This window comes from Esox lucius, chromosome 17 (genome assembly GCF_011004845.1).
Source record: "Esox lucius isolate fEsoLuc1 chromosome 17, fEsoLuc1.pri, whole genome shotgun sequence".
In the NCBI taxonomy this organism is placed as follows: domain Eukaryota; kingdom Metazoa; phylum Chordata; class Actinopteri; order Esociformes; family Esocidae; genus Esox; species Esox lucius.
In genome coordinates, this window is record NC_047585.1 from 5,983,041 (window position 1) to 6,009,835 (window position 26,795).

Genomic DNA, 26,795 nt, shown 5'->3' on the forward strand with positions numbered 1-26,795 from the left:
AAACAAAATCATGTTTCTGGGGACTTTGTAATTATTTCTGTATAATGAAAAGCAAGTAACAAATAAATTAAGCTATTATCATTAGTAATTGTACTAGTAGTATTCATAATAATATGATGCATATTATTATTACCCTCTGTATTTCATAATAAGATTATGAGATACAATTAGTGTGTATGTTTGTGTGTGTGGCTAGTAGCAGACTAATAGTTGGATAGCAGAACATTATTACCAATTACTACAGAAACAGCTGTGTCGCACTGACCTTGATGTTAGTGAAAATGACTGTCTGCTTTGATTGTGTGTGTGTTACATGGTACAAACACCAATTTTAACAGCATAGCATACAGTATGTTGTTTTGTGTGTCAGTGTGAGGGTGTGCTTACATCTTTCTGTGTGTGTGAAACTGTGTGCATGTACAGTCATATGAAAAAGGAAGGAAGTTCACTCCCTGGAATGTGTACATCATTGTCAGGTAGGTGTACATCCAGGTCATATAATTTAACAAATGACACTGAAAGATTACACTTCCAAATAATTCATTCAAAAAAAATGTATAGAAGTGTATTTGATAACATCATAACCTGAGATAAAAGAAGTATACGTATGGTGTTGCCCTGTTGGCTGAAATAACTTAATGTAGCCGTTTTTTTATCGTCTATCAGTCTCTTAATTTTTTTGCCCACTCTTCTTTACAGTACTGCTTCAATTGTGTCATGTCTTTCATGCGTGCCTGCTTCAAGACTCCCCAGAGCATTTCATTAGGATTGTGATCTGGGCTTTGACTTAGACATTCCATAACCCTACATTTCTTCATTTTGACACATTCTATTGTAGCTTTGCATGCGTGTTTTTTGGATCACAGTCATGGTGCAAGATGTATGTTCTGTTCAGCTTCAGCTTTTTGACAGATGTCCTCACATTCTCCTCAAGAATTCTCTGGTACATTTTGTAATTAACGGTTGACTCAGTGAAGGCCCTGAGGTAGCCAAGCAGCCCCAAACCTCCATTCTAGTGACTCCATGCCTTATAGTTGGTAGGAGGTTCTTCTGTTCAAAGTCTTTCATTTTCAAATATGGTGCTTGGCATTGCGGCTAAACCACTCCACCTTTAGCTCATCTGTCCAGAGCACATTGTTCCAGCAGTTTTGGTCTTTACCCAGGTGTTGTCTGGCAAACGTCAGTCATGATTTGATGGGGGTTTATTTTAGTGCAGAGGCTTGTTCCTTCCTGACCTCCCTTTTAGGCCAGGTTTGCGCAGTCTTTTTCCAAGAGTTGATTTATGAACTTTGACATTGATTGTGTCTATAGAGGCTTGTGGATCCCTTGATGTTACCATGGGGTTCTTACAGACTTCTATGGGCATCTTTCAGTCCGCTCTTGGGCTTAATTTGGTGAGACGACCTGTCCTATGTAGATTGCCAGTGGTCTGGAATTTTCTCAATTTCTAGGTGATCTGTCAGACAGTGGAATGATGTACTTCAAATTGCTTGGAAGTGGATTTGTAACTCCTCTCAGACTCATGGGCATCAATAATATTTATTTAACGGATAGATCTTTCGATCTTGACATGATGCTTCACTACACACCCAAGTGGTTAAGACCAAACTAATCTTTATGGAAGCCATTTTATGTGATGGTAAAAATAGGGGTATAGTAGCTTTTTCCAAATGAGGAAATTGCATTTCTATTTTACCTGCAGAAATGGGATCAAATGTATATATGTATGTGCTCCAGTCTTGTGTATGTGTGTGTGTATGTGTGTGTGGGGGGGGTACAAATTGTTAACATCAACCTGCAGACACACAGAGGAGTGGGTCCGCGTACACCCTCTGTCTGCTTCCCTGTCCCCCAGGCGGAGACGAGAACAGAGGGGTTATTCATGTCATAGGAACAGCTGCAGAGTCCCAAAGTATCATTGAATCTACCCCTGCTGTTGTGTCCTGATAAAGACATGGTGAAGCATAGGTCAAATGACTCTTCAGCTAATTAACCAAATCCCATTGTCACAGTCAGGTGATATATGCTATTTATCAGTTTCATAATTTCCCCATCTCTGTCTCTCTCAATCACTCCTCTCTCTATTGCTCCTCTCTCTCCTCGATCTCTCGATCTCTCGATCTCTCTCCTCAATATCTTGCTATCCTCTGTCTCTGGTTCTGTTAGTTAGTGTGTGTGTGTGTGGCACATGGAATTCATTTGGAATGGTATTAGAATGCCATTTTTCAGGATATGATCTCTGTTGGAACATATTGCCCCCCCCCCCTTTCTTTCCCTCTTTTTCCTCCCGCTACCTCTTTTTCCTCCTGCTACCTCTTTTTCTGTGTCCCCAGCCTCTCTGTCACTGTCCCTCATTATCTAGTGCTCTCTTTTCTCAGTTGTAAATGGATGAGACTGATTGAGAAATAATCGTTGTGTACATATGGACAAAATGTTTCTAATTGTAATTTCACAGCGTCTGATCACAATCGCTCCCAGGACAATAATATGTCATTATCATATAAGCCTGACTGTAATTAGAATAGCGTTCATTATTATAATGTTGTTGTTCTTCTTATTTTCCATTTAATGTAGATTCTACTGTTTGCATGATGATCAAAATGTCCTCTTTCAAGCTTTCTGTTTTTCATTTGAATATAGAGTAGCATAATCTTTTCACAGATGCCTAGCTGGTTGATTATGAAATGAAGGTGGAAACAAATGTATTCAATTGTTTCACTTTTCATATAGCTTGGACACATTATGTTCCACTCCCAGCAATAAATAAAACGGCATTCTCTCTCCCCTATCACATCACTTACTCCCTCATTTAAATACGAGCCACACCCACTGCCAAGACACTGGTCCAGAATGTGAATTATCACCTTTAGAAAGACTAAACCATGGCTGACATATGACTACCAATTCTGTATCTTAATTTTATCTTCTTGCATTTTCATCCAGAATAAGAAAGGCAAACAAGCAGTGTTTGAAAGGCTTTGCGTGGCCTCCAGTACTGCTTTAGTATGTGTTAAAATCCGTCCCACTCTTTCAATAAAAACATTCTCTTCTATTGTTCGCCACTGTCTCTGTCCTGGCCCTGTCGTTTTGAAGTACAAGCACATATACACACATCCACAAACCAGGTTTCACATTTTGTCACAAACCTCAAACAGCTTTAGTTTGTAATTTCCATTTTCCAAAGTCACACTAAACTTCAAATTCAAATGGCTATGTATTATAATCCACATAACAATTTACATTTCCTGTGATTGCAAGGTTATTTTCCTGTTGCAGAACTCTGGCTCAAATTAAGACAATGTCTGTATACACAAGACACAAAAGATAACTCAGAAGGTCATGCGCTCACTCCGTTTCGGAAACTCATAAAGCTAGCTATGTTATTAACAAGATAGGACATACCCATACATAGCTATCCAATCTATCCAGGCCACATTAATTAAACCTCCAGCCAGTGAATGCATTGACAAGGTGATCATTCAGTCAATAATGAATCTATGACCTGGGTCTTGTCCCAAATGCCAGAGTCTTCTCTTGTATTGCACTACTTTTCATAGGACCCATGGGGCTCTGGTAAAAGGTGATGCACTATTATAGAGAATATGGTGTAACTTAGAATGCAGTTCTGGAAAATGTCAAGCCCATAGGATGTTATCATTAATCAGCACTCTAAAGACCAACAATCTGTCTCAATTGAGATGACAAATCCATGTCTTGTGGGTAATGTAAGGTGCTTTTTGTCAATACTCAATAGATTAAGCCTTGTTGGCTGATTCAAAATTATAACTACCTAATTAAACGAACTGAGGTGTGTGGTTTATTACAAATCACCTCTAACGGATTTAAATCATGCATTTGGCATTTCTTTTGAACAGGGTGGTGACAATCAGTATGTGTACGGTACTGATTCTTATTGGCGCAATGACAAGTCTGAACTTCAGGGATGAGGTGTCCTGAGTTGACTGAGTGATGATGTTTGGTGATGATGTTTGTATGATGGGTCATAAAGACACTGCAAACGATTACCCCTGCATCACCTTTTCGGATGATGCATTATCATCAGTCATACCTAAAATGAATTGGCAACAAATCTGTCCAAGAATGATCAGAAGTAACTTACCCCGATAATCACCGTGTCATCTCCTTGGAACGAGGGGATGAATTTGTCTCCACGGATAATTTCTGACTGATTCAGTGGACGGAAGCGACATAGCACCTTGATGTTACATTCTGCGCTAGCATCGGCCATTGTGAGAAAGGAATCGAATGCGAGATGCGCCTATACAGAAAGGATATTTTTTTGGAACACTATAAGTAACTTTATCCTTCACTATTTAATTAAACCTACGATGTAGAAAATATTTTTTCCAATGATCAAACCGAGCCTTTTTCAGGATTGGGATTTTTTTGTAGCTTTTTTTGCTTGGGAAATTGGTTAATACCAATTTCCATTAAAATAAAAAAAGGCTTATATAAATTTTGGAGTGTTCTAACTTTAATCCCACAAAGAAATTAATCTCCTTAAATAAACCCTACGATAAATTGTCCATGCACTCCGTATTAAATTGAATGTATTCCGATAAGCTCGGCTCCGGCTCAAGACGGTCAGCTGTTGTAGTGAGAAAGATGCAAGGGAAGAGAATTTTAAAGCATGCCTTGCTGAGCGCTAGCATCAGCAGCAGCTCCCAATTATTTAATGGTGCGTTCTTAAGTAAGCGGGAAGTTTGGCATTTACCGCATACGAAATGGAATTATCAACTCCAACCGCCCTTTTTCGGGTAATTTCTAATGAGAAATTCCCCTGTAATCCATAAAATCCGATTGTTTTCACATGGTGCACTCTGACTAAAAACACCTAAGGAAATGGCCAGATAAACGCATGAACAAAGGCACCTGATATCTACGATTCCACAACTGGTAATCACTCAACTTCCATCTATTGTTGAATGTAGCAGAAGCACGGGGCGTGGTCTGAACGGATAAACCAATGTTAAAGGGGCAGCACCGGCATAAGGCATACTCTCATCACTTCAATCTACACCACTGACGGCAGAGCGATGATTTATTAACCAAATTCGGTGGTATAATTTAGCCTACCTAATAACCTGCCCCATCATTCAAACTATGCCAAATGTTTTGACAACTCTTTTGAAATTCTAATAGGGCTAATTGAGGCATTTAGAATGAGACAACTGAGCATTTGTTTTTTAAATTAGACTCATCAATATAGACCTACTCTCTGTTTAACTTAGACCAGTGGTCCAACTATGGTCCTCAAGTACCCCAACAGTACACATTTTCATTGTAGCCCCAGCCAAGCACAGCTGATTCAACTTGTCAACTAATTTTCAGGCTCTCATTGAGTTGAATTGGGTGTGCTTGTCCAGGGCTACAACAAAAATGTGTGCTGTTGGGGGTACTCGAGGACCGGAGTTGGGAACAACTGAGTTAGACAAATCTTCTGATTCAGAATATGCTTTTCATAATGGTCCATTTAATTAAATTAATTTACTGCTTTTAGGAATATTCACTTGGTCTAAAAATGCAGATCAGGTAGCCTGCCCTGCCAATTGATGGGTTTGACAAAATCAGTTTTGATCCAGGTGGACATGATATACTCAAGACCCAGTGCTGGCACAAGCCTTTTGGTTGCCCAAAGCAACATTTTATTTGGGGCCCCCTTTCCCATTGCAGTCAGGGGCTAGCGGTCGGGGACCCATAGTGGTCAAGAGCCCCAAGGCTACTGCTTATATCACTTACACTTAGAACTGGCCCTTGACAAGACCCGAACCAGGCACAATTTTGGATATTGTAACAGTCCTTTGGATCATGTTGATCGTCATCACTTTATGTCATTCAGGTCCATAGTCTGGTTTAGGCCTGTAGGTTCTTTTAGTTCAAGTTTTTCCTAGGTTCAGGTCACCATTTATTGTGTCTGCTTGGGTCGGATACAACTTTTTGGAGCTGTTTAAGCTCGTTTTAGCCTACTTGATGTATTTGCATGGTACAATTTCCCCAAATCATCATTGCAAGTTTATTGCAATTTCTAACGTCTACTCCAGGACTAGCGTTCTGTTTATAAAACTCCAAAGACCAGCAACCTTTCCTCCGACAGTCATCGAGGAAAATGTCGCGAGATGTTTAGCATCACTCGATGCTGGACAATCGAGCTGTCATAATACTCGATAATACTGTGCAGTTGTGAAAACAAAAGCTACTTATGTTAGGGGTTTGTCCGGGTAGCGGTAGAGGGATTTGTTTGAGTTTTCATTAATTTGCTACTACGGAATAATAACGTGTCCACACAGTCCATCGTTACATCCAAGATTAGCATTTTCGCTTTTGTCTACTTATTCAACGACACCGGCCTCGTCCTTGCAGCTTCAACAACAATGGCTGATCCCAAATACGCTAACTTGCCTGGAATAGTAGGTGGCTTGTTACTTTGCAAGCTTGCTAGCACGTTTCGCTTTATACTAGCTTGTAACTAGCAGTAATGTTTATTTATTGGTTGTTATACGTTCTTAAACATTATTATAGGTAGTTAAACTTTCATGCAAACATCAGTGGTACAGCAGCTACCCTAGCTGAAGCTACGGGATGGTAACCTGTGTAGCTGATGCATTGTAGCTTAGCACATAAACGTTACCTAGTTGGCTACATTAGCTAACCAACGTTAATTATCTAGTTGGTTAGTGTAACTAACCGTGCGTTAAAATACACATTGTCCCTGGACAGCTAGCTAGTTTAGCTTGGCTAACAGCAAATGTACCGACTAGCTAGCTAAACAAGCTTTGTGATTGAATGGGGCGTTGGCCAGCCGTATTGGAAGCCAGCTAGCTAGAGTTCAGTAGTTGAATATACTTTGGTGGGGCGTTGGCAGCTACAGTCAATAAAGGAAACAAATGTGGTTCGTCCATCTAATTTTATCCTTGAAATCTAGAAGTGACTCATACAGAATTCGGTTTACATAGTCTTATCTGAGCAGGCCAACTTTATTTAACGTTATATGTCTGGATAAAGTATTCATTGTGCAAATTCAGATTTATCTCATTCAGATATTAAATGATTCAATATCTCCCATAGGCGTCCAACGAGCCAGATGTTTATGAGACCAGTGACCTGCCGGAAGATGACCAGGCACAGTTTGAGTCGGTGAGTGACAGAGAGATGGAGGAGAGAGATTTTCAACCCCCTTTGGAATAATCTGTTGCTGATGTTGTGGTCCCGCAGCATTACTTCATCAGTGATAACAATGAAAAGAGTCTGGTTGAACAACTAACATGTCTGAGCCATCCTGCTAATTCATGGATCAAGTTTGGTGTGGAATACATATGTTTTGTCTGAGTCCCACCACTAAACCTAATAGCACTTTTCCTCCCATGTCCCAAACCCAACCCCTCCTTCCACCTGTCTTGTTTTGTGTACTTTCCTCACCCACCCCTCCTTGGATGCTAGTTTGTACAAGTAAGAGGTTCTTTTTCTGTCTGTGCATTTATTGAGTTAACTGCATGGGTTGAAAATTCTTCCTGTACCCTTTCCATTTCCAATCGGGTTGAGATTTGCACAACATTTTGATGATATTGCAGACCCAGTGATTTGACTTTAAATTGTGTTGTGATTACTTATTTTTAGATTTTCTATCACAGTATACATTTTAGGCATTTAGCCAATGCATTTATTCTGTTTCTGAGTCTTTGTAATTCCATTTGGGAGTTGAACCTGCAACCCTTGCACTGCAAGCGCCCTGCTCTATCAGCTGAGCCACACGGGATCATTACACAATGGTTTATTATTATAAGCGGGGGAATTTCTTTTTCCATGCTTCCCATGCTAGATATTTTTGAGGCCTAATGATTCTCCATTTTTATATTGGAATAGAATAGTAGCACCCATCTGTCAAGAGGATATTGAATCTAGTCTGCATTTCTTTTTGTCTCTGTCTGTTATTGTCTGCTGATGAGAAGAGATCTGCAACGTTTCCCCATTTCTAGCTGTGTTTAGATTAACAAAATCATACTAACAGTTGTAACTTTCTCCTTTTATAATCAAACATCAGGTTTAATGCGGCAACACACTAACACTTTCAGATAGAATGGCATTGCTGAGTCTCACTCTCTCAACTGTTAATATCAGGGATCAGGATTTCCTCCCATTCACACAGTTTCTGAATAGGTGGGAGTCAGACTTGTTTGAGTTTATTTAATGTATTTTTTTCTATTTACATCCTATCTTTTTACCTTCGACTTAGGTTGCATAGGCCTCCACATTTTATATATATTTTATACCCCCCCCCTCAGTGAAATTTATACTGTGAAAAGATCCGATACGATATCAAAGACCAATTATTGGGGCAAAAGATCGGAATCATGCTGCCTGTGTAAGCACAGCCTTTGAGTCTCAGGGTATTGCTTTTCATCTTTGAATCCCTTTTCCTGCAGACAACGTGAGGCCAACGATACCAGACCACAGGATTAGAAACAGGCGTGAGGGAATAGATAAAAGCTCTGGACGTATGTCGCCTACACCCAGTACTATATACTGGGGATCAGACAGAGCTGAGACAGAAGAACAGAGACGTCCTGATGATCAGAGAGTCAGATGTCTCACAGTGAATGTCCCAAGTGTGTGCGGTGGCCATTGCTCAAAGCGCTGTTGCCTTTCTTATCTCCCCGGAGGTGGCGGGCTAGCCGTAGCATGGCGTGTGATAACCACATTAATCTTTCTTTCTCTTTTCTCTCTCTTTTTTTCTTCTCCCTGTGCTCTTCCTCTAACTCTCTTTGGGAACCCAAGGAGCTGGTAAGAGCGTCAGCTGCTAACTCACTCATCCCTACCTCGCCCTAACGTCCACTTGTCAGTCTGCGTTGCATGCGTTTGTCTGTGCCGTGTCTGTCATTATGTCTTAACCGTCGGATTTAGTGCTGATGGTTCCTATGACCCACTTTGATTCACACAAAATGATTATTTGGAGCTTAGATCAGTAGATCCCTTCATATTGAGCATTAATACTTACCCTGGTGCAAAGCTCTTTCCACTCATTAATAATCTCTCATTAAGGGTATCTGTTTCCTCAAATGGGCAGATAAAGCCCAAGACCTGGATTTATAATTTACTGAAATAGTGTTGTGAGAATGAAAGAGAAACCCTAGTCTCTCATGGGTTCTGGATGCCGAACTGTGCTTCAGACCTGAACAGGACAAGCTTTTCTATTATGCTTTGCCACTTTTTACACCATTGGGGTTTGACACATTTTCTAGTTGTAGGAACACATTTTCTAAGTGTTTTTACAAACCTAATTTGTATTTTCTCACATGCCTTCTTTTACAGTGTTATTGAACTGGTTAGGATGGTCCAAAACAAATGACAGGACAGAAATACACTAACTTCAGTTTAGGGTAACTACATGTCCTGTACAGTCCCACATTGGCCCTTAGTCCAGGTCCCACATCAAAAGAACGTGCCGTGATATTGGTGCTAACATTCATTAATATGCAACTCAACCATGCATTCACTATTAACAATTTCTCACATCAAAAACACAACTTATGCCACGGAGCTTAACTAAAGCAAGTTCTCTAGAAAGCAGACAGTGACACACGTTTTAGAACTTATCGCTCCGATGTGTTCTCTTCATGCATCAGTAATGCTCCTGTGCAATGTGAGTTAGCTTGCAAATTTCAGGGCTCTACATTGCAACAATTTCACTTGCACATGCTAGTAAAAATGACTGTGGAAATATTTATAAAATGTATAAGGTATTCACTCATGTGAGTGCCAATCTGTCAGAGTAACCTCCATGCAGCAATTGTATTTGCAAATAGTTAAAACATAATTTGGATATATTTCCTTTTTGTATGAAACAAGAAACCAGGCAAGCCTAATTCAGCTGGCCACCCAGTAAAAAGAGATAATCGTTGTTGCCCTCCCTGGAGGCGAACCCAGGTCTGCCACGTGAAAGGCTGTCTTTAACCACTACGCCACAGAGCAATACATAGCTTAATTACATTATATAATTCTGTCACACAGTAGCATCACACAGTTTGAATATTTAGCTAGACACCATTAAGCAGTGTGTTAAACTGAGTAACATTTCTTGTTATACTTACATCCACCATAAACAGCAACTTTGAACTGTATGACTTTTTTCACTGACTGTTTTAAAAGCTAATTAGCCAGTAATATGTCGCTAGACACCATTAAGCATTGTGTTCAACTGAGTAACGTTTCTTATTAAGTTTACCTCCACTATAAATAGCATCTATGAACTGTATGGCTTATGCCACTGGCCGCTTTAACAGCTCATTAGCCATTAGTGAATGACATTGATACATTAACTATCAATATAGGTGACAATAACTGCCTTTTTCGTCAAGTGAAAAGAAGTGAACCGTGTAGCCAGCAAAGTTTTTGTCTATCCTGAAAAAATCCATAATTAGAAAATCCACCTGAAATAGTTGCAATATAACAGTTACGTTTTTTTAGGCCTCCTATAACGGTGCCTAGCTACTAAAGGTTGGAGCCAACAAAGTGTTTGTCTATCCTGAACAGATCCTAAGGCATAATTTGTACTGACTGTGACAGGAGTCGAACGTGGGACCTGTTGGCAAGAATGAGTAGCAGGAGTCTACATTAATCCAACACCACACACTCCTCTTTTGCTAGAAATGCAGTGAAACAGACAGAATCTAATTACAATTACACTGAACAAAATAAAATTTTCCAGACCTACATTTTTTTTATTCTGATGTTAGTAAATCATTGAAATGGACTGCCAGTTTTGTTTGTTTCTTTGAGTATTTGTAGTATTAGTAGGTAAGAATAAATAAAAAAATCCTGAAATTGTTCAACAGAATTTTGGAAACGTTACAGATTTTATAGGGTCCCCTTTAGAGTATTTTATCAACTTATTGACAAAGTTTAGTACAGTGAAAAGTTTCAGGGGAGAGAGGAATGTGCCTAATTGAGAGCAAAGAAAAGATTACCTTTTGATTTTTTTATAATCAATCAATCAAATGTATCTATAAAGCACTTTTTACATCAGCAGTTGTCACAAAGTGCTTTTACAAAACACCTGGCCTTAAACCCCAAGGAGCAAACAGTAGTGTTGAATTTCAGTCGCTAGGAAAAACTCCCTAAGAAGGCCAACATTTAGGAAGAAACCTAGAGAGGACCCAGGCTCAGAGGGGTGACCAGTCCTCTTCTCGCTGTGCCGGGTTAACATATTAATAGTACAGTACACAGTATAAGTAGCCCTGATACCTGAAAAAGTTGGAGACCCCTTCAATAGATATTATGTATAGTAAGATATTTCTCTGTTAGTGTCCATTATTGTTCTGGTTAATTGTCCCCACTAGAAAACATTTTAACTCAACATCATCAATTTAATTGTGCTGCTGAATTAATTTGTGGGCGCCTACATATTTCAACTTAGGAGCACTTGTGCTTCTTGTAAAACATTTTTAAAAATGCCAGCATAGAGCCCTGCTTTATACAGCAAACTGTGAAGAGCTCCCATACTTTACATTACTTTATTCATGAAAAGCTTTCCACTGTTGTAGCCTCTTAGATCTTCCACCTTTTGGGGAAAATTATTTGATAATGAAATCATATTAAATCAATATTTGTATTATCAATGTCATCAATGAGTTCTTTCAACATTAGCACAAATTATATTTGTTTCTTCATCACATCACAGGTAAAGATAACATAGGTTTATGTTTGAATGCAGTCAAAACCACCATATTTTCAAAACAAACTTGGTAGGGTACATTGGCTTGATATGTTCACTTAATGTACATTGTTATTTAAAGTACATAGGTATGCATTATTTAACATAACTGCATGCCAGCCCCCTTAACATTTACAAATTGACTTACAGATGGAAACATATACCCTTCAAATTATGTTGTGGTCTGACAAAAACACGAAAATATAAAATATAAGGGAAGTTCAAATATACAATAGGTCCTAATGAGAATTGACAAACGTCATTACACTGAGGATTTACACTAACATTTCTTATTCCAATATTGCGGTTATTGCCATCCTCCCAAATCCAGATTGGATGCTAACATTATTTTGTGAGTAGTAAGATTAAGAAGCTCTTTTGAATTGATTGTTTGATAATGAATTTAGCCTTATTACTGGTTGTGTTATGCTACACTACAAGTTATTAGATAAGTTATTTGACAAGACTACTAAACTCTTGGAGAACTACAGCTATATTTGGCCTACACTATTTCACACACAAAATAAATTGGGCACTCCACACACACACAATCCCGTATAGATAAGAACATGTATTCACTTTTACATATAGGTTATATAATACGGATGAGGTATTGGGGCATTTAAAGGTGGAAATGTTTCTGCAAAATGGTTGTGCTAAATCCTACTGTAGAGTAGTTGTTGATTGTCCTGGACGGGTGCTGCATACGCCAGTGCTGGCATTCAAATTGTCGCTTCACAATACACCCCCTTAAACAATTCAAGTGTCATATTTATTTTGTCACATTATTGCTAATTTAAAGATAATTGATTGTGGACCTGCAAGAAAGGACACTGCTTGTGCACTTGATGACCTTTTGGGTGAACTGTTAAGGGCTTGGTATTGTTTCTGTCCTTACTGAATCGTCAATCGACCATCTCTTCATCTTCCTGGAGAACGGGCGGGTGCTCTGACTGAAAACTGATCCATTATCATTTCTGTGTAGAGGTTAATGAGAGGTCTGGGGGTGGAACTATATTTGATTGGTGTTTCCCATGGGTCTCCTGTCACACTGCCGGGAAGAAGTTCAACTGGGCAGCTGTATCTTTTGAGAATGCGTTTTTATGCTTTATAGTACTGGGAAGGGTGAAGAGAGAAATGAGTGGGCCAGTTTTGAACCCAGGCTGCAGCAGTACATGTGCACCGGAGGCAGCAGCCTGGGCCGCTGGGACCCCCCAGGCCACAGCTGTTTCTGTTTAGAGGAATAAATGACTGCAAATGGAAAGAAAAGTCATTGACGTTAATCTTCCAATTCTATATATTCTATTTCTATGCATTCAATCCTATTCGAATAAACACGTGAAATCCAGGTAGGCCTCTTGAACAACTGGATTGTGATGATTGATAGCTTAGTAGGGAGAATCTGGTGGACCCAGTCAAATGAACTGGTGGGCCCTGTCAAATGAACAAATACATTAATTGTTGAGAGGCTGTATACAGAGTCTAATCAATCTAATATTTTACAGATATAGAATAATTAGGTACCGGCGTATATTCCAAATGATATGAATCAGCCAGTGTGACTGATAACCATGGAGAAAAAGCTGCTAAAATCACCATAAATCTAAATGATTCAGCCCTTGAGACATGTGTTGGTCCATAATCATCTGCACATTTCTTATTTTTCTTTGATTGAAGCAAAAATTCCTGGCTGCATCTCAGTCATCTAAGTTCAGCGTCCTTCCTTTTCCACCATTCTGCTCTCCTGTGTCTGCAATACCCAGAAATAACTGCACAAGCAGAAAAACTGAATATCTTCCACTGTTGCTGTCGCCCATCCTGTTTCTTCAGATTAAAACAGGGTAGATGATGGAGATGAGGACGTTGATGTATTGAGATGCGGCCTCTCTGTGCGTCTCTTTGTCTGTTGTGCGTTTCCGTGGTGTGTCATTGTTCCGGATGCTTCTGTAACAGGAGGAGTTGTGCAGCGACAGCGTGGAGAGGATCGTGGTCAACCCCAACGCAGCCTACGACAAGTTTAAAGACAAGCGCGTCAGCACCAAAGGACTCGGTCAGTATGCTAACTACCAACAGCTGGATGTCCAGGCACAGGGCCAGCTGCTCTATCCCAAATGCCCTGCCTCAGAACAACATTTCCATTGTATCATATTATTTATTTTGTAAATGCAGAGCACTTGACCAGTCACGTCATAGTCACGTCAAGGGAACACCCACGGCCCCAGATGTGAATTGGGTTGCAAATCCCCCTAATATTCTTATCCCGTAATGTTGTCTTTTTTCAGACTTCTCAGACCGTATCAGTAAAAACAAGAGAGTGGGCTATGAGTCGGGAGACTATGAAATTGTGAGTAGACCCTAAAACGATGTCAGCATTGATCATCTTGTAAACACCATTTTTGAGTCTTTTGAAACACATAATAAACAATAATTTTTAGATTTAGACAATTTAGAATTTTAGGGAAATCAACAGCGGATCCTTTTAGTTTCTGGTTTGCTCTCCTTCGACTACCTTTCTATTTTGTCTGGGTGTCAATTTTTTTTCACTGTTTTTCTCCATCCCGGTTTAGTTAGCGGAGGGCTGTGGGGTGAAGGAGACCCCTCAGCAGAAGTACCAGCGGCTGGTCAATGAAATCCAGGAGCTCAGTCAGGAGGTGGAAACCATCCAGGTAGAGCCCAGACCAACAGCCCAAATAATCCATATTTTCCCAACCCTGACTGACTACACCCCAGTCCTATTGCAGTATGCAGAACCACTCCATTAGGATGCTGACCTGCTGCACCAAAATTCTAAGGGCCTGTTCAGACAAACCGTTTAAAACAATTTAATTGAAATTACATTTCCATACTATGTCAATAATACTTTGTATTTAGACTTGCGCATGTGCCGACTTGCTTTGTCAAATGATTGTGTTGCTTCAGGGCAACAGGCCTATAGAGTTGTCTAGCTTGCTTTTTTAATTGGTTATATTTGTTTGTTTAATATTATAGTTTAATCTCGATAGAACAACGAGTGAATATAGCCACAAGGATGAAAATTATGAATTTTTGTGATTTAATGTTAATGGTCTGGTTATATATATTCACATATATCAGATGTGAATATGAAATGTGAATTCATGTGGAATTTCATTTTGTTTTCTTACAGATTTAATGGAAAACAACAAAAAATAAGTCTTTTTAAAATGCTGTGGAAAAATGTCACATGCCTAATTGCAATACATATTATATACACGCCTAAGCTTTGGGATCAAACCGTATCGTGAGGTTCCTGACAATTCCCTGTCTGAACCCCTAGCCACCGTGATGCAGTTTTACTCCAAAGCGGTGACTAGGCCACTGCACCTCACGTGTGCTGATCCCGGTCTGTCTCCGCCTCCTCCCAGGCTACCACCAATGACAGCAATGCAGAGGAGCGTCTGACCCCGGTGGTTCTGGCCCAACAGGCCGCACAGCTCAAACAGCAGCTTGTCTCCGCCCACCTGGACTCTCTGCTAGGGCCACAGGCCCACATCAACTTGGCTGACCCCGACGGAGCGCTTGCCAAGTAAGAGGAGGGGCGAGGGGGGGGGGGCTCTGAGCCCGATGGAGCATTCGGCGCACAAGATACAGACAGCTGTAAATCGCTCATGGCACATAGCTGTCAGAATTGGACAGGATGTCTCGGCAGTTGCCTTTCTTAATAAACACTCTCCCCTCCCTCACACACAGGCGTCTGCTGACCCAGCTAGAGGCAGCGAGGGGCAGTAGGGGGAGCACAGGGGAGGGGAGGGCGCCGGTCGCCTCCAAAGGTCCTGATGGAGTGGTTCTCTATGAGCTTCACAGCCGGCCAGAGCAGGAGAAGTTCACGGACGCTGCCAAGGTAAACCTGGTCTGTATGGCCCTGTGTTTCTGTCCTCCTGGGGATCTTCCTTATGTCTCCAGAAGATGTCTCCAGAAGATGTCTCCAGAAGATGTCTCCAGAAGATGTCTCCAGAAGATGTCTCCAGAAGTGTACAAGTGTGTTAGACAGCGCAAAGACTGTAGATCCTGTGACCAGATGGTCCGCTGATGCTACACCAGGAGTGTGTTGATTTTTGTAATCACATTTAGTTGTTTAGTAATTGATTAAATACTCACTCCTGTCAGACTGGTCAATTGACTTGTGGTATTAGGATGGCATAACGTACATGGTGAAGAGTAGGGGTGTGCCAATCTCATCATACTCTATATACTCAAGATCGGAAAAACCCAGAAGCTCCGCTGATTTGTCATACAAACCCTGTGCAATTTAATCACATGGTCCTTAACATCATCCCAACTGCGTTAATGTCAGCTTGCAAAACACTCAGGGCTGACCAAAAATGACCTGGGGCCACGGTCTGGTGTTGGCACAGTTATCTCTTACTACTATTTGTGTCTTTCCCTATAAAACCTATTGCGAGACAGACAACTTACTATGTCGTTCATTTTAAAGAATTATAATACACCTATACTAAAACCAATACCAAAAACTATTTTCATTGCATTGTCACCTCAGTAAAATAAATTGGAAAATATACTAGCTTAATCGCAAGCTATCAAAGTATTCTGTTTAAGACTAAATGTATTCAGAGAAGAAAAAGCTTCAGTAATGGAAGAGAAATGGGTGAAAATGAATGGTGTGTGAGTGATTCTCTGAGAATCCACTCGTCTGCTGCCAGACATTGTGGTTCCAGCATTTCAGAAACAGCTGACCTCCTGGGATTTTCATGTGCTACATTCTCTAGATTTTAAAGAGAAGATTTAAAAAGAAATTAATAACATCCATCGAGCGGCAGTTCAGTGGTCAAAAATACCTTTTTTGAAAGAGGTCAGAGAAGAAAACTTGTTCTCACTGACAGAAAGGCCACAGATACTCAAATTAAAGGTTGCCTGTTGATCGTCTTGGCCAATTAGTTAGGGCTGATTTAAGGTGTATCGATGTATCGGTCTGTCGTGGTGAAGAATTTACTGGTCAATCTACGTTCCTACTCTCACCTATGGTCATGAGCTTTGGGTCATGACCGAAAGGACAAGATCCCAGATACAGGTGGCCGAAATGAGCTTTCTCTGCAGGGTGGCTGGGCGATCCCTTAGAGATAGGGTGAGAAGCTCGGTCACCTGGGAGGAGCTCAGAGTAGAGCCGCTGCTCCTCCACATCGAGAGGGGTCAGCTGAGGTGGCTTGGGCATATATTTCTGATGCCTCCGGAACGCCTTCCTGGGAAGATGTTCCGGTCCCGTCCCACCGGGAGGAGACCTCGGGGAAGACCTAGGACACGCTGGAGGGACTATGTCTCCCGGCTGGCCTGGGAACGCCTCGGTGTCCCCCCGGAAGAGCTAGAGGAAGTGTCTGGGGAGAGGGAAGTCTGGGCATCTCTGCTTAGACTGCTGCCCCCGCAACCCGACCCCGGATAAGCGGAAGAAAATTATGATGATTTAAATTGGGATTCAAGGTTTTCAAAACAATCGGTAATCTGCGTTATAGCCAATTATAGTCATTACCTTTTTGGGGGGGAGCGTGCATTAAAATGACTTTGCAATCGAGGAAACCGCATGGCAGTCGGACCACTTGTCACGCTTTTCAGCATCAAAAGGACTATAACTTTCTAGCTAGCTTGAGAGGGTGTGGGTGTGGGTGTGGGTGTGGGGGGGTGTGTGTGTGTGTGTGTGTGTCTGTGTGTCTGTGTGTCTGTGTGTCTGTGTGTCTGTGTGTCTGTGTGTGTCTGTGTCTGTGTGTGGCTATCAGCTACATTGTTGTTCTGGGAACGATTTTCATAGCAAGTGAGACCATTGGAAGCTGATTCAGTAAATGTGCCCAGTTGTTGTTTTATATAGGGCAGAAGGTATAAACTGGGCGATAGTTGACAACTAGCTAGAAGGCTCTTTAGCACTTCATTCATTCAAGCATTGCTTTAATGCCTTTTCCACCAGCAGTTAATGCATTGCTTATGCTTGCGCTTTGACTTTTTTGACTTCCAGCCTGCATTCACCCGATATTAAACTGGCACCTTTGATGGTGTAAAGAATTTTCATTAATGATAATAATCATGAAATTCACAAGCAGTCAGTACTGCTTGAGGCATCTCATGGGAATTATTGTTTAAGATGACACCAAGCCTTATACATTATAAGCCAGTAAAAACGAAGCTATGAAATATGGACATTATTAAAGATGTCATCAGGCATTATGACAAATGCCTCAAATGTGGAATTCTGAAGTATATTTCCTATGAAATAAAAAGGTATGACTAGCTTTTTATAAATTAAGCAAATACTTAAAAAAAATACTAAAAGGGTTTACCTAATTAAGTGGCCACTGAGTGTATTTGTTTTTTCTCTTCAAATGGCTAGACAACCATAGCCCACTGGATCACCGTAAGCTTCATTAAACAGCATTTCTTATGAAATGTTCCATGTCACCTGTGTGTAGATGGCAGAGCTGGAGAGGCGGCTGGCTGAGCTGGAGACTGCTGTGGGCCCTGGGTCAGACAAACAGGGTCCTCTGAGTGCTGGGGTGCAAGGAGCCAGTCTCATGGTGAGTTCTTTCAGGAGTCAACTCAACCCCGGTCATCCATTAATCCATGTTCACATTTTGATTGACAGATATTCTGCCTGGTTGTGGTCATTTTTCTAAGACAAACGCAGTGTGAAAGTGATTTCCGATCCTCCTAGATGACCACTCAGTTCTGTCATGACTGAAGACAATACCTGTTAGCTCGGTGACTGAGCCACTCACAATGTCTTAGTCTTCACTGTCTTCTTTCTTTTTATTCATCCATCCATTCAGGACACCATGGAGTTGCTTCAAGCTAGGGTCAGTGCCCTGGACTCAGCCACTCTGGACCAGGTGGAGGCTAGGCTGCAGGTAACCAACAGCAGCAAAACTATCCGTGGTTCTGTGCCTAGAGGAAACCACAGATCCCATCACACATTTTCTTAATTTTCGTCTGGCTGTCAGGTCACCAGGGTCAGAAGGCTTGAAGGGACCTTGATAATCTAACGCCATTTTAGTTTTACCATTATACCTTTCTGTATTGTACATGTTGTACAGGATGTTTTTGTGTTTGGATAGAGTGTACTTGGGAAGATGAACGAGATCGCCAAGCACAAGGCAGCCATTGAAGATGCTGATACTCAAAACAAGGTTGGTAACTGCTTGGTTATGTTCTAACTGCGAAAACCTGATATGGCTATATGGGGACAAGTTTGCACAGAAACGTTTGAAGTTGTGGTTATGTGTGGCCTGGCTAGGAAAAACTATTGTCCACAGCTTTAAATCAAACCCGGAATCAATCACAGACTACATGCATTTCTCTTGTAGACTGTGTGTGTGAATGGAGCAAGTCTGTGTGTGGCCTATTGCCAAAAGTTTCCTTTTGCGAGGTAGAAGACTTCCTTTGCACACGCAACAAAACTGCATATATGACTTGGGCTGTAATAACCAATCAATGATGAAAAATAGGTAATTTTATTATCGAGGAGGTCAATTCTGTACTTTACGTCAAAGAATAAAAATAAAAAAACAGTTTGTGGAATAATGCGTATGGCATGGGAGTGTGAGGGATTTATGCACACCTACAGTAATAGAAGATATTGAAGCAGGGACAATGTATTGTGCTGAGCCTGAAGTGTGCTTTAAAATAGAACATTGTAAGGCAGCTATTGATTCTTTTGCTAATAGATTTTTTTATGCATAACCGAAACAATAATTAATAATCGAAACAAAAACATGGCTCTTGGTCTATGTGGTGTGTTATTTTTTTGTTTTTTTACTGTAAATTCTTGCTCTTGTTTCATAAGCTGAAATCAGAGATCCTAGAAATTTTCATATGTGTGTATTTACAGTTGTGCTCAAAAGTTTACATACCCTTGGAGAATTTATACTATATGTACCATTTGTAAAGAAAACATGACTGAGGAGACAAAACACGTCTTTTATTTCTTATGGGATTCACTTTCAACTGTAGGTCATAACAGAATGGCACAATCATAAAATAAAACATAGCGACAAAGATAAACTGACCCCTGCTCAAAAGTCTACATACCCTTAGTTCTTAATACTGTGTATTGCCCCCTTTAGCATCAATGACAGCGTGCAGCCTTTTGTAATAGTTGTCTACGAGGCCCCAAATTCTTGCAGGTGGTATTGCTGGCCATTCATCTTGGCAAAATGTCTCCGGGTCATGCAAAGTCTTTGGTCGTCTTGCATGAACCACACATTTGAGATCTCCCCAGAGTGGCTTGATGATATTAAGGTCAAGAGACTGTGATGGCCACTCCAGAACCTTCACCTTTTTCTGCTGTAACCACTGGAGGGTCAACTTGGCTTTGTGCTTAGGGTCATTGTCATCCTGGAAAATCCAAGAGCGTCCCATGCGCAGCTTTCACGCAGAAGAATGCAAATTGTCTGCCAGTATTTTCTGATAACATGCTGTATTCATTTTGCCATGAATTTTCACAAGATTCCCCGTGCCTTTAGAGCTCACACACCCCAAAACATCAGTGGTACTCTGTTCACTATAGGCTTTGTTGACCCCTCTCCAAACATAACGCTTATGGTTGTGATAATAAAGCTCTATTTTCTCGTCACTACAAATTACAATGTGCCAAAAGCTGTGAGGCGTGTCAAGGTGTTGTCGGTCATATTTTAACTGGGGTTTTTTGTGGAATTGGCGCATTTCTGTTCAATTATCGTCATGTTGTGCTCCTTGAAACAACCACACAGTCTTTTTCCAGAGCAGCCTGTATTTCTCCTGAGGTTACCTGTGGGTTTTTCTTTGTATCCTGAACAATTCTTATGGCAGTTTTGGCTGAAATCTTTCTTGGCTTACCTGACCTTGGCATACCACTTCATGTTTTTAAAACCCTCTTTGGTAACCGTGTTAATTGGTACCATGTCTTTGGCAACGTGAGATGTTATTGAATCTGTGATTTCTCACTGCCGTTTGGAACCTTTCTTGTATGGTGTTTTTGCTTTGGATGGCATTGAGATGCTTTGCATTCCTCGTTCAAAGATTTGTCGTGCCGCCTTAAATTATCAAATAAATTGGTCGTGTTGCCTCGTGTTGTGACAACCACTGCAAGGCACTCTTGACAAAGTACCTGTTTTTGGTCAACATCATCCTGTTTTTAGCAGAAATATTTCCATATAATTGACGATGCATTTCTTTTTTGCAACCAAATTCTCAATTTCTGCCTTTTTTGCCTGTTCCTCGCTCATCATTTCGTCACGCGCAAGCAGAACCTGCATGTCAACCATGTGCAGCAACAAACTCTGTGTTTAAAATAATAAAAATATAATTAAATGTGTATCCAATAACCCATAAATCTGAGTAAATTACGTTATATCAGACAGATATAATGCTAGTTTTTCATTAAAAAAATAAATATATATATTTATATTGTAAACTGATATATGTTTTCCTTACTAAATCGCATGTTCTGTGATGTGACTGTTGTCGGATGCGTACATCAATGATGTCGATGCTGAAACGATATATTGTGCAGCCCTAGATTGAACAGTACTGACTGGTATTTGCAAGGCTTTGGATATATTTTTATATCCTTTTCGTCTTTATAAAGTTCTATTCCCTTGTTTCGCAGGTCTTTTGACAGTTATTTTCTGCTCCCCATGGCTCAGTATCTAGCTGGCTCAGTGCTTCCATGTGAGAGCCAACAAACTCATTGACTATTTATACACAGACACTAATTGCAATTTAAAAAGCAAAAGCCTTCTGTGTCTATAACAAGGCCAAACATTCAAGGGGATGTAAACTTTTTATCAAGGCCATTTGGGTGATTTCTGTTATCATTATAATTTAAAAAGGAGCCAAACAACTATGTGATAATAAATGGCTTCATATGATCACTATCCTTGAATAAAATAGTTATTTTGCATGATCAGTCATATTTTCTAAATCAATACCAACATTTCACAATTTCTGCAAGGGTATGCAAACTTCTGAGGACAACGGTATTTTTGAATGCCAAAGGCAGGCCTCTCATTTAAGAAAAAAATAAACATATGCTATTGGAGCTGTGGTGGTTAACTAACTAATGTTTCAGGGCTGTGTGCAGGTGGATCTGCCTTATTTCAATGTTTCCTACAGTCCCCTGCATGTCTGCACTCAATAATAACCAATGGTTGTGCCTGAATTTAATAATATTATTAACTGTATATTACCAGTCATGTAAAATAGAGATTAGGTATTAATACATTTGTGAATTGACACCTTTCTGTTTTTGAACTGTAACACAGTAAAACCTTGTTGCATGTTGTTGTAAAATTGTTGCATGTTGTTAATTTTTTTGTTTAGTTTATATACTAAGAGAAAAGTAGCGGGAACATTCTGAGAAACTGTTTTTCAGATAGGCCCTGGCCTAGGCTGTGATGCCCACTAAGCTACAGTACAGAATGGTGCAATTGAAATGTTCATTTTTCTTTTGTAATAAAAGCAGCAGATATCAGTGCATTTGATCCTTTATATAACCAGCTAAAAACAATGACCTTTTTACATTTTTCTTAGCAATGATTTAGAAATCCACTTGTTTTATTTTAATGACATTTTAGCTGAGTGAAAATAACTTGAGAGATTATGAACTTAACAAACGAGGGAACTACATTATCCAAGTAAAAGCTAACGTAAATATAGAAGCTAATTAGATTAATCTACTCATGACTTAATTGAGCAGACCGAGTCCAAAAGACCATCAATGAAAACTATCTTATGCGTAAGGAGTACAGAGAAGTATTTTTCAGGAGAACATTGTAGCAATCCATCAGCTGTTTATCCTTCTTCAAACCAGCAGTTTCAGAACCTGATAATGTGCGATGGGTTCTGGTTTTCCATACAGCGACGGGTGCCGACAACTTTACCTGCATCACAGTGAAACACTGTGACATAAATTAGAAGTGATAGTATACTATTTTGAATGATGAACACATTACATTATTAAGTGGTGGGAAATAATAATTCACTCGTGATTGGTTAATAGATTTATTTGACATGTACAATTATTTGAAAGCCAATTTTGACATACACAGACCACATTGCACCATCTGGTTATAATTATTTTTCTAATACTCCCAAACTTAGATTGATTCATTTGCGTTTTGGGTTGTGCTGTGTAGGCTCACTGCTGCCTGAAGGCTCAAAAATGTTTCAAGCAAGGTACATGAGATCATTGTACTCACACATTTGTCAAGCACATCTATGCTAATAGGGGCAACAGACAGACAAATAAAGAAAAACCTTAGTAAATGAGTGGAAGAACACAAAGAAATCTCCAGGAGTTCCAGAGATTGGTAGAATCTATGCCAAGGTGCATTGTGGCTGTTCTGGCAGCTCGTGTCCAGCACCTTACTGAGACACTTTTTTTTTTTTCTTTGTTTCTTGTCTGTATATAAGTGACTAATCAATGACTAAAACTGAAGTCAACAGATGTTACTAGTCAAATAAGTCAAAATCATTGCAGCCCTGGAGCATTGTGCAAGATGAGGAAAAATTATGCCATTACTGCTGGAATGAATGTTTGTATGCTGTACAATAGGAAAGACAACTTGTGGGCTACTGACACTCATTCTACTCCAATGCACTCTGGCCTTGCCTACAGCGAAATGCCTGACTTAATCACATTATAGAACACTTTTCATTTATTCTGTTCAGTGGAAAACAAATAGGGCAAACTTGGTTAAGTAGAATCTGATACATTTATCTGGATGACATTTCTTTTGTGAGTTAGTCTTGGAGAAAGTCTGCAGCAGTGCATGACACTGCCACTCTGGGGCTGGATTTTAACATTCCCTGGAAGTAAAATAGGAAGTGACTGACCTATCTTTGAGAATTTCTTCTTCTGAATAACTGAGAATACCAAGACTGCATTTGGATTCCGCTAACTCTGTCTATTGTTCCCAGTTACCCTTAAGTGGTCAGTATTTTCAACTTTGCCTTGTTCCAATATCTGCTGTCAGGTTTCCCAGCTGTATGACGTGGTGCAGAAGTGGGACGCCATGGCAACCTCTCTGCCCCAGGTGGTGCAGAGGCTCATGGCTGTCAAAGAGCTTCATGAGCAAGGTAATGACCAGTTAGTCTCACCTGGCCTCCAGAGCCCCCCTCCCCCCAAACGGCCCTGTCTCTGTGTATTTGATTGGTCTAAAGACAGAGGCGTACCCGTCCTAATTAGTCCGCCCGTGTAAACGCGCCGCCCTTTATCTCTCTGTGCTCGTCCACAGCCATGCAGTTCGGCCAGCTGCTCACCCACCTGGACACCACCCAGCAGATGATAAACAACTCCCTGAAGGACAACGGGACTCTGCTTTCCCAGGTAGGAGAAGCTGCATCCACCCTCTGCCCCCCGAAACCTTTAGAAAGGAGAGACGAAGCTACAAGTTTGCCAGCATAGATCGACTCAGCGTGGTTGTGTGAGAAGTGGGGATCAAGGGAACAAACATTATCATGACCTCAGTTGTCACGTCCTGTATGCTGTGTGTTTAGGCTTTTTTCCACCATGTTCTCATGTAGCTAAACCGCTGGTGTCTTCAAGACTGCAGTGCAGGATGTTATATAGAAAGAACTCCAAAAACGTTCTGCATAGGTCTTCACTCTTAACCTCCTCCCCCTTCTTCCTCCTCCACCTCGTCTTCCTCCACTCAGGTGCAGACGACCATGAAGGAGAACCTCTTGTCGGTGGAGGAAAACTTTGCCGCTCTGGACCAGAGGATGAAGAAGCTCAACAAATAAACATCTTTCTTTTATTTAAATGTCTGTCAGGAAGGTTGGGAGAATGGAGAACTTGGACAAAATATTATTTTCCATTCTTCTCACCCTGTCTTCATTTTGTCCTCCATCTCTGTCTTTTCAAAGCAGAATGTTTGATTTAAGTGGGGGGGGAAATGCTGATCATCAAAACTGAAGACCGAATATTCTCTGTTCTCCCATCCCACCCATTTATTTCAACCATTGAAACATTTTATTTTGAATCATATGCAAGGCATTATGCCATCCACTACACAAACGCCATTGAAATATTTTGCTCAGGCTGAAATGCATGACCATTATGCCCACAATATTGACACATGCCACTTCGTTAGTTGTGTTCCCTCCAAAAGTGCGATCAGACTGAAATTATTCTCCATAATTTCTCCAAGATTCATCCCTATCCTCTCAGCCTCTTCAGCCACACTAGTCATCCGTTTGTTGTATGTTCCACAAAATGAATACAGCTTATCTTATTTTCTGTTCTTGGCAGAGCCATATGTAAATCATAGGCTCTAGTCTGGGGGCTTGAGAAGGGTTTAGAACATAAACCTAGAAGGTGAGAATATTTGAAGAGAAACAGGCTTACAACTCAAAAAACAAACAACCATCAAGTTGCATCCCAATTCTCTGTCCCTTTGCACTTGAAGAAAAGGTATCAATGATGTGAAGTGTGAAAATGCACGCTTAGGTTGCTGCATGGAGAATCAAGACTTGCATCATCATCCATCTATAGTCTTATTGGTGCAATTCAGCAGCAGGAACCCTTACTGTAGCTGTTCATTGGATGCCTGAAGTACTGAAGGGATGCTTGTAAATATGCCTCTGTACCTTAAATGTTTCTTGCTCAGTTGCTTGTAACTACTGTGTTGTGACTGAGACTAAAATGCCACAGACAAAATGCTTTTAATCTACTGCATTGACTGTCATTGTCTACAATGGACTGTATTGAACCTGATCCAGTCTGTGGTGACGGAAAATCATCAAAATAAAATATGCTTTCACTAAACTCACTTTTTCAGAGAGGGAGAGACATGGATTTGACTTGAAACATGGATTTTCTGGCAAACAACTTGCACATAGTCAATCGAATACAAAATGGCATACCTATTAATTATTTCAATTACATTAAGTAGTTCATATAAGACAGACTTGATTTTCCTCAGAAAGTTATAGTAAATTCCTACTGGGTACAATCTGCTTACACCGGATTGGATTCTAATGCTTTTTGTAATATTGTGTTACTAAACACAAATATCAGAATAATGTAGATACATTTGTGATTACAAAAAGAGTAATCTCTGATCCTAGGTTTGTGGTTACAGGCAACTAAATTGAACGTTTTGCTGTTCTGATTAAATAATGGCTACTGCAACATTACAAACAGGATCCTGTTTGTAATGTGTATAGTGTAACATAACCAGTAGAGGGCAGTCTACACCTATACAAAAAGTGTGGTATGAGTTCATTGAGTTTAACCACTACAAGAGTTACAGGCTCCCAGCATTCAGTCCATCATGCCAGTAGGCTCTAATACAGCTTAGAAACAGCACACATGAACATTTTGAGAGAGAGTTGGCTTATTTTATCTCCCGCTAAAGCCAATTACTGATTAGAAAATTATTTTATCAGAAATTGATCAAAACATGGTAGGGAAGTTGCGTATAGGGGTTAGTTATCCTCTTCTCTATATTGTCTATTGCAGTGGCATCCTCGCGTTGGTCTTTGTTCTCCCCAACCTGGTCTCAGTGGTCGATTTAACAATTTAGTTATGTTAGATGGCATTATATTAGAATTTACATAACGTATGTTAAACATTAACTTCTGCTACAAATTTGCTTAACCTCCTGGGTAAAGGTAACCACATCCTTAGGTTATTGTGCAAGCAAAAATATTAGTCTGGTAGAAGTTGGACTCTTAGAGAGAGTATACTTCCCCATGGATTTTAACCAATTATTTGAGGGATTCCAGGGCTTTACCGACCCTAGGTGCAGTAGCTTACTAGGCATCATACTAAAATGTGTTCGACATTTACGTATACTATGACAATTTACGTATACTGTGCTACGTGTAGCCTGAGATCATGTTGTCCTCACGACTCCTGTGCAGCCTTCTCAGCTCTCTAGGTCGGTGTGGGTAGACATTCCGCCGCATTCTCGTCTGCCTTTGCATTTCCTTGGAGAATAATTGGCACCACATTCAAAGTCAAGTTGTTATTTTAAATTGGGAGTTTTTTTCCTGGAATGCATGGTCGCTGAAACGAACGTTTGGAAATTCCCCTGACAATGCCCATAAGGACTTCTTATTTTTGTTC

At 40.4% G+C, this 26,795-nt stretch overlaps 2 protein-coding genes across 6 annotated transcripts in view; one reads left to right on the forward strand and one right to left on the reverse strand.

Annotated features, from left to right (window-relative positions):
* Nucleotides 1-4,617, reverse strand: part of kif5ab (kinesin family member 5A, b) — a 123,313-nt gene extending 118,696 nt beyond the window's left edge. For all 4 annotated transcript variants that reach the window (XM_029114194.2, XM_029114192.2, XM_029114191.2 and 1 more), the window contains exon 1: nt 4,121-4,617. In XM_029114194.2, coding sequence (XP_028970027.2) covers nt 4,121-4,249 — 129 coding nt within the window. In that variant the 5' untranslated portion in view covers nt 4,250-4,617. The remainder of the gene's footprint in view (nt 1-4,120) is intronic.
* A 1,506-nt stretch (nt 4,618-6,123) lies between these two features.
* dctn2 (dynactin 2 (p50)) lies at nt 6,124-25,490 on the forward strand. Of its 2 annotated transcripts, XM_010900941.5 has the most exons (14): nt 6,124-6,428; nt 7,087-7,155; nt 8,794-8,799; nt 13,682-13,778; nt 14,011-14,072; nt 14,296-14,394; nt 15,112-15,272; nt 15,437-15,587; nt 18,157-18,261; nt 18,514-18,591; nt 18,799-18,870; nt 23,698-23,800; nt 23,959-24,050; nt 24,380-25,490. In XM_010900941.5, the coding sequence occupies exons 1-14, from the start codon at nt 6,393-6,395 to the stop codon at nt 24,464-24,466; spliced, it is 1,218 nt and encodes a 405-aa protein (XP_010899243.2). In that variant the 5' UTR covers nt 6,124-6,392; the 3' UTR covers nt 24,467-25,490. The 2 variants fall into 2 exon arrangements, with proteins under 2 accessions (XP_010899243.2, XP_010899244.2); XM_010900942.5 differs by lacking the exon at nt 8,794-8,799 and having other exon boundaries at nt 6,125-6,428.
* Nucleotides 25,491-26,795: the final 1,305 nt, after the last annotated feature.

Coding starts and splice junctions, on each gene's coding strand:
- dctn2 (XM_010900941.5), top strand. CDS start 6,393: ATGGCTGATCCCAAATACGCTAACTTGCCTGGAATA. Junction 18,592..18,798: donor AGGTGGAGGCTAGGCTGCAG/GTAACCAACAGC, acceptor GTGTTTGGATAG/AGTGTACTTGGGAAGATGAA. Junction 18,871..23,697: donor ATGCTGATACTCAAAACAAG/GTTGGTAACTGC, acceptor ATCTGCTGTCAG/GTTTCCCAGCTGTATGACGT.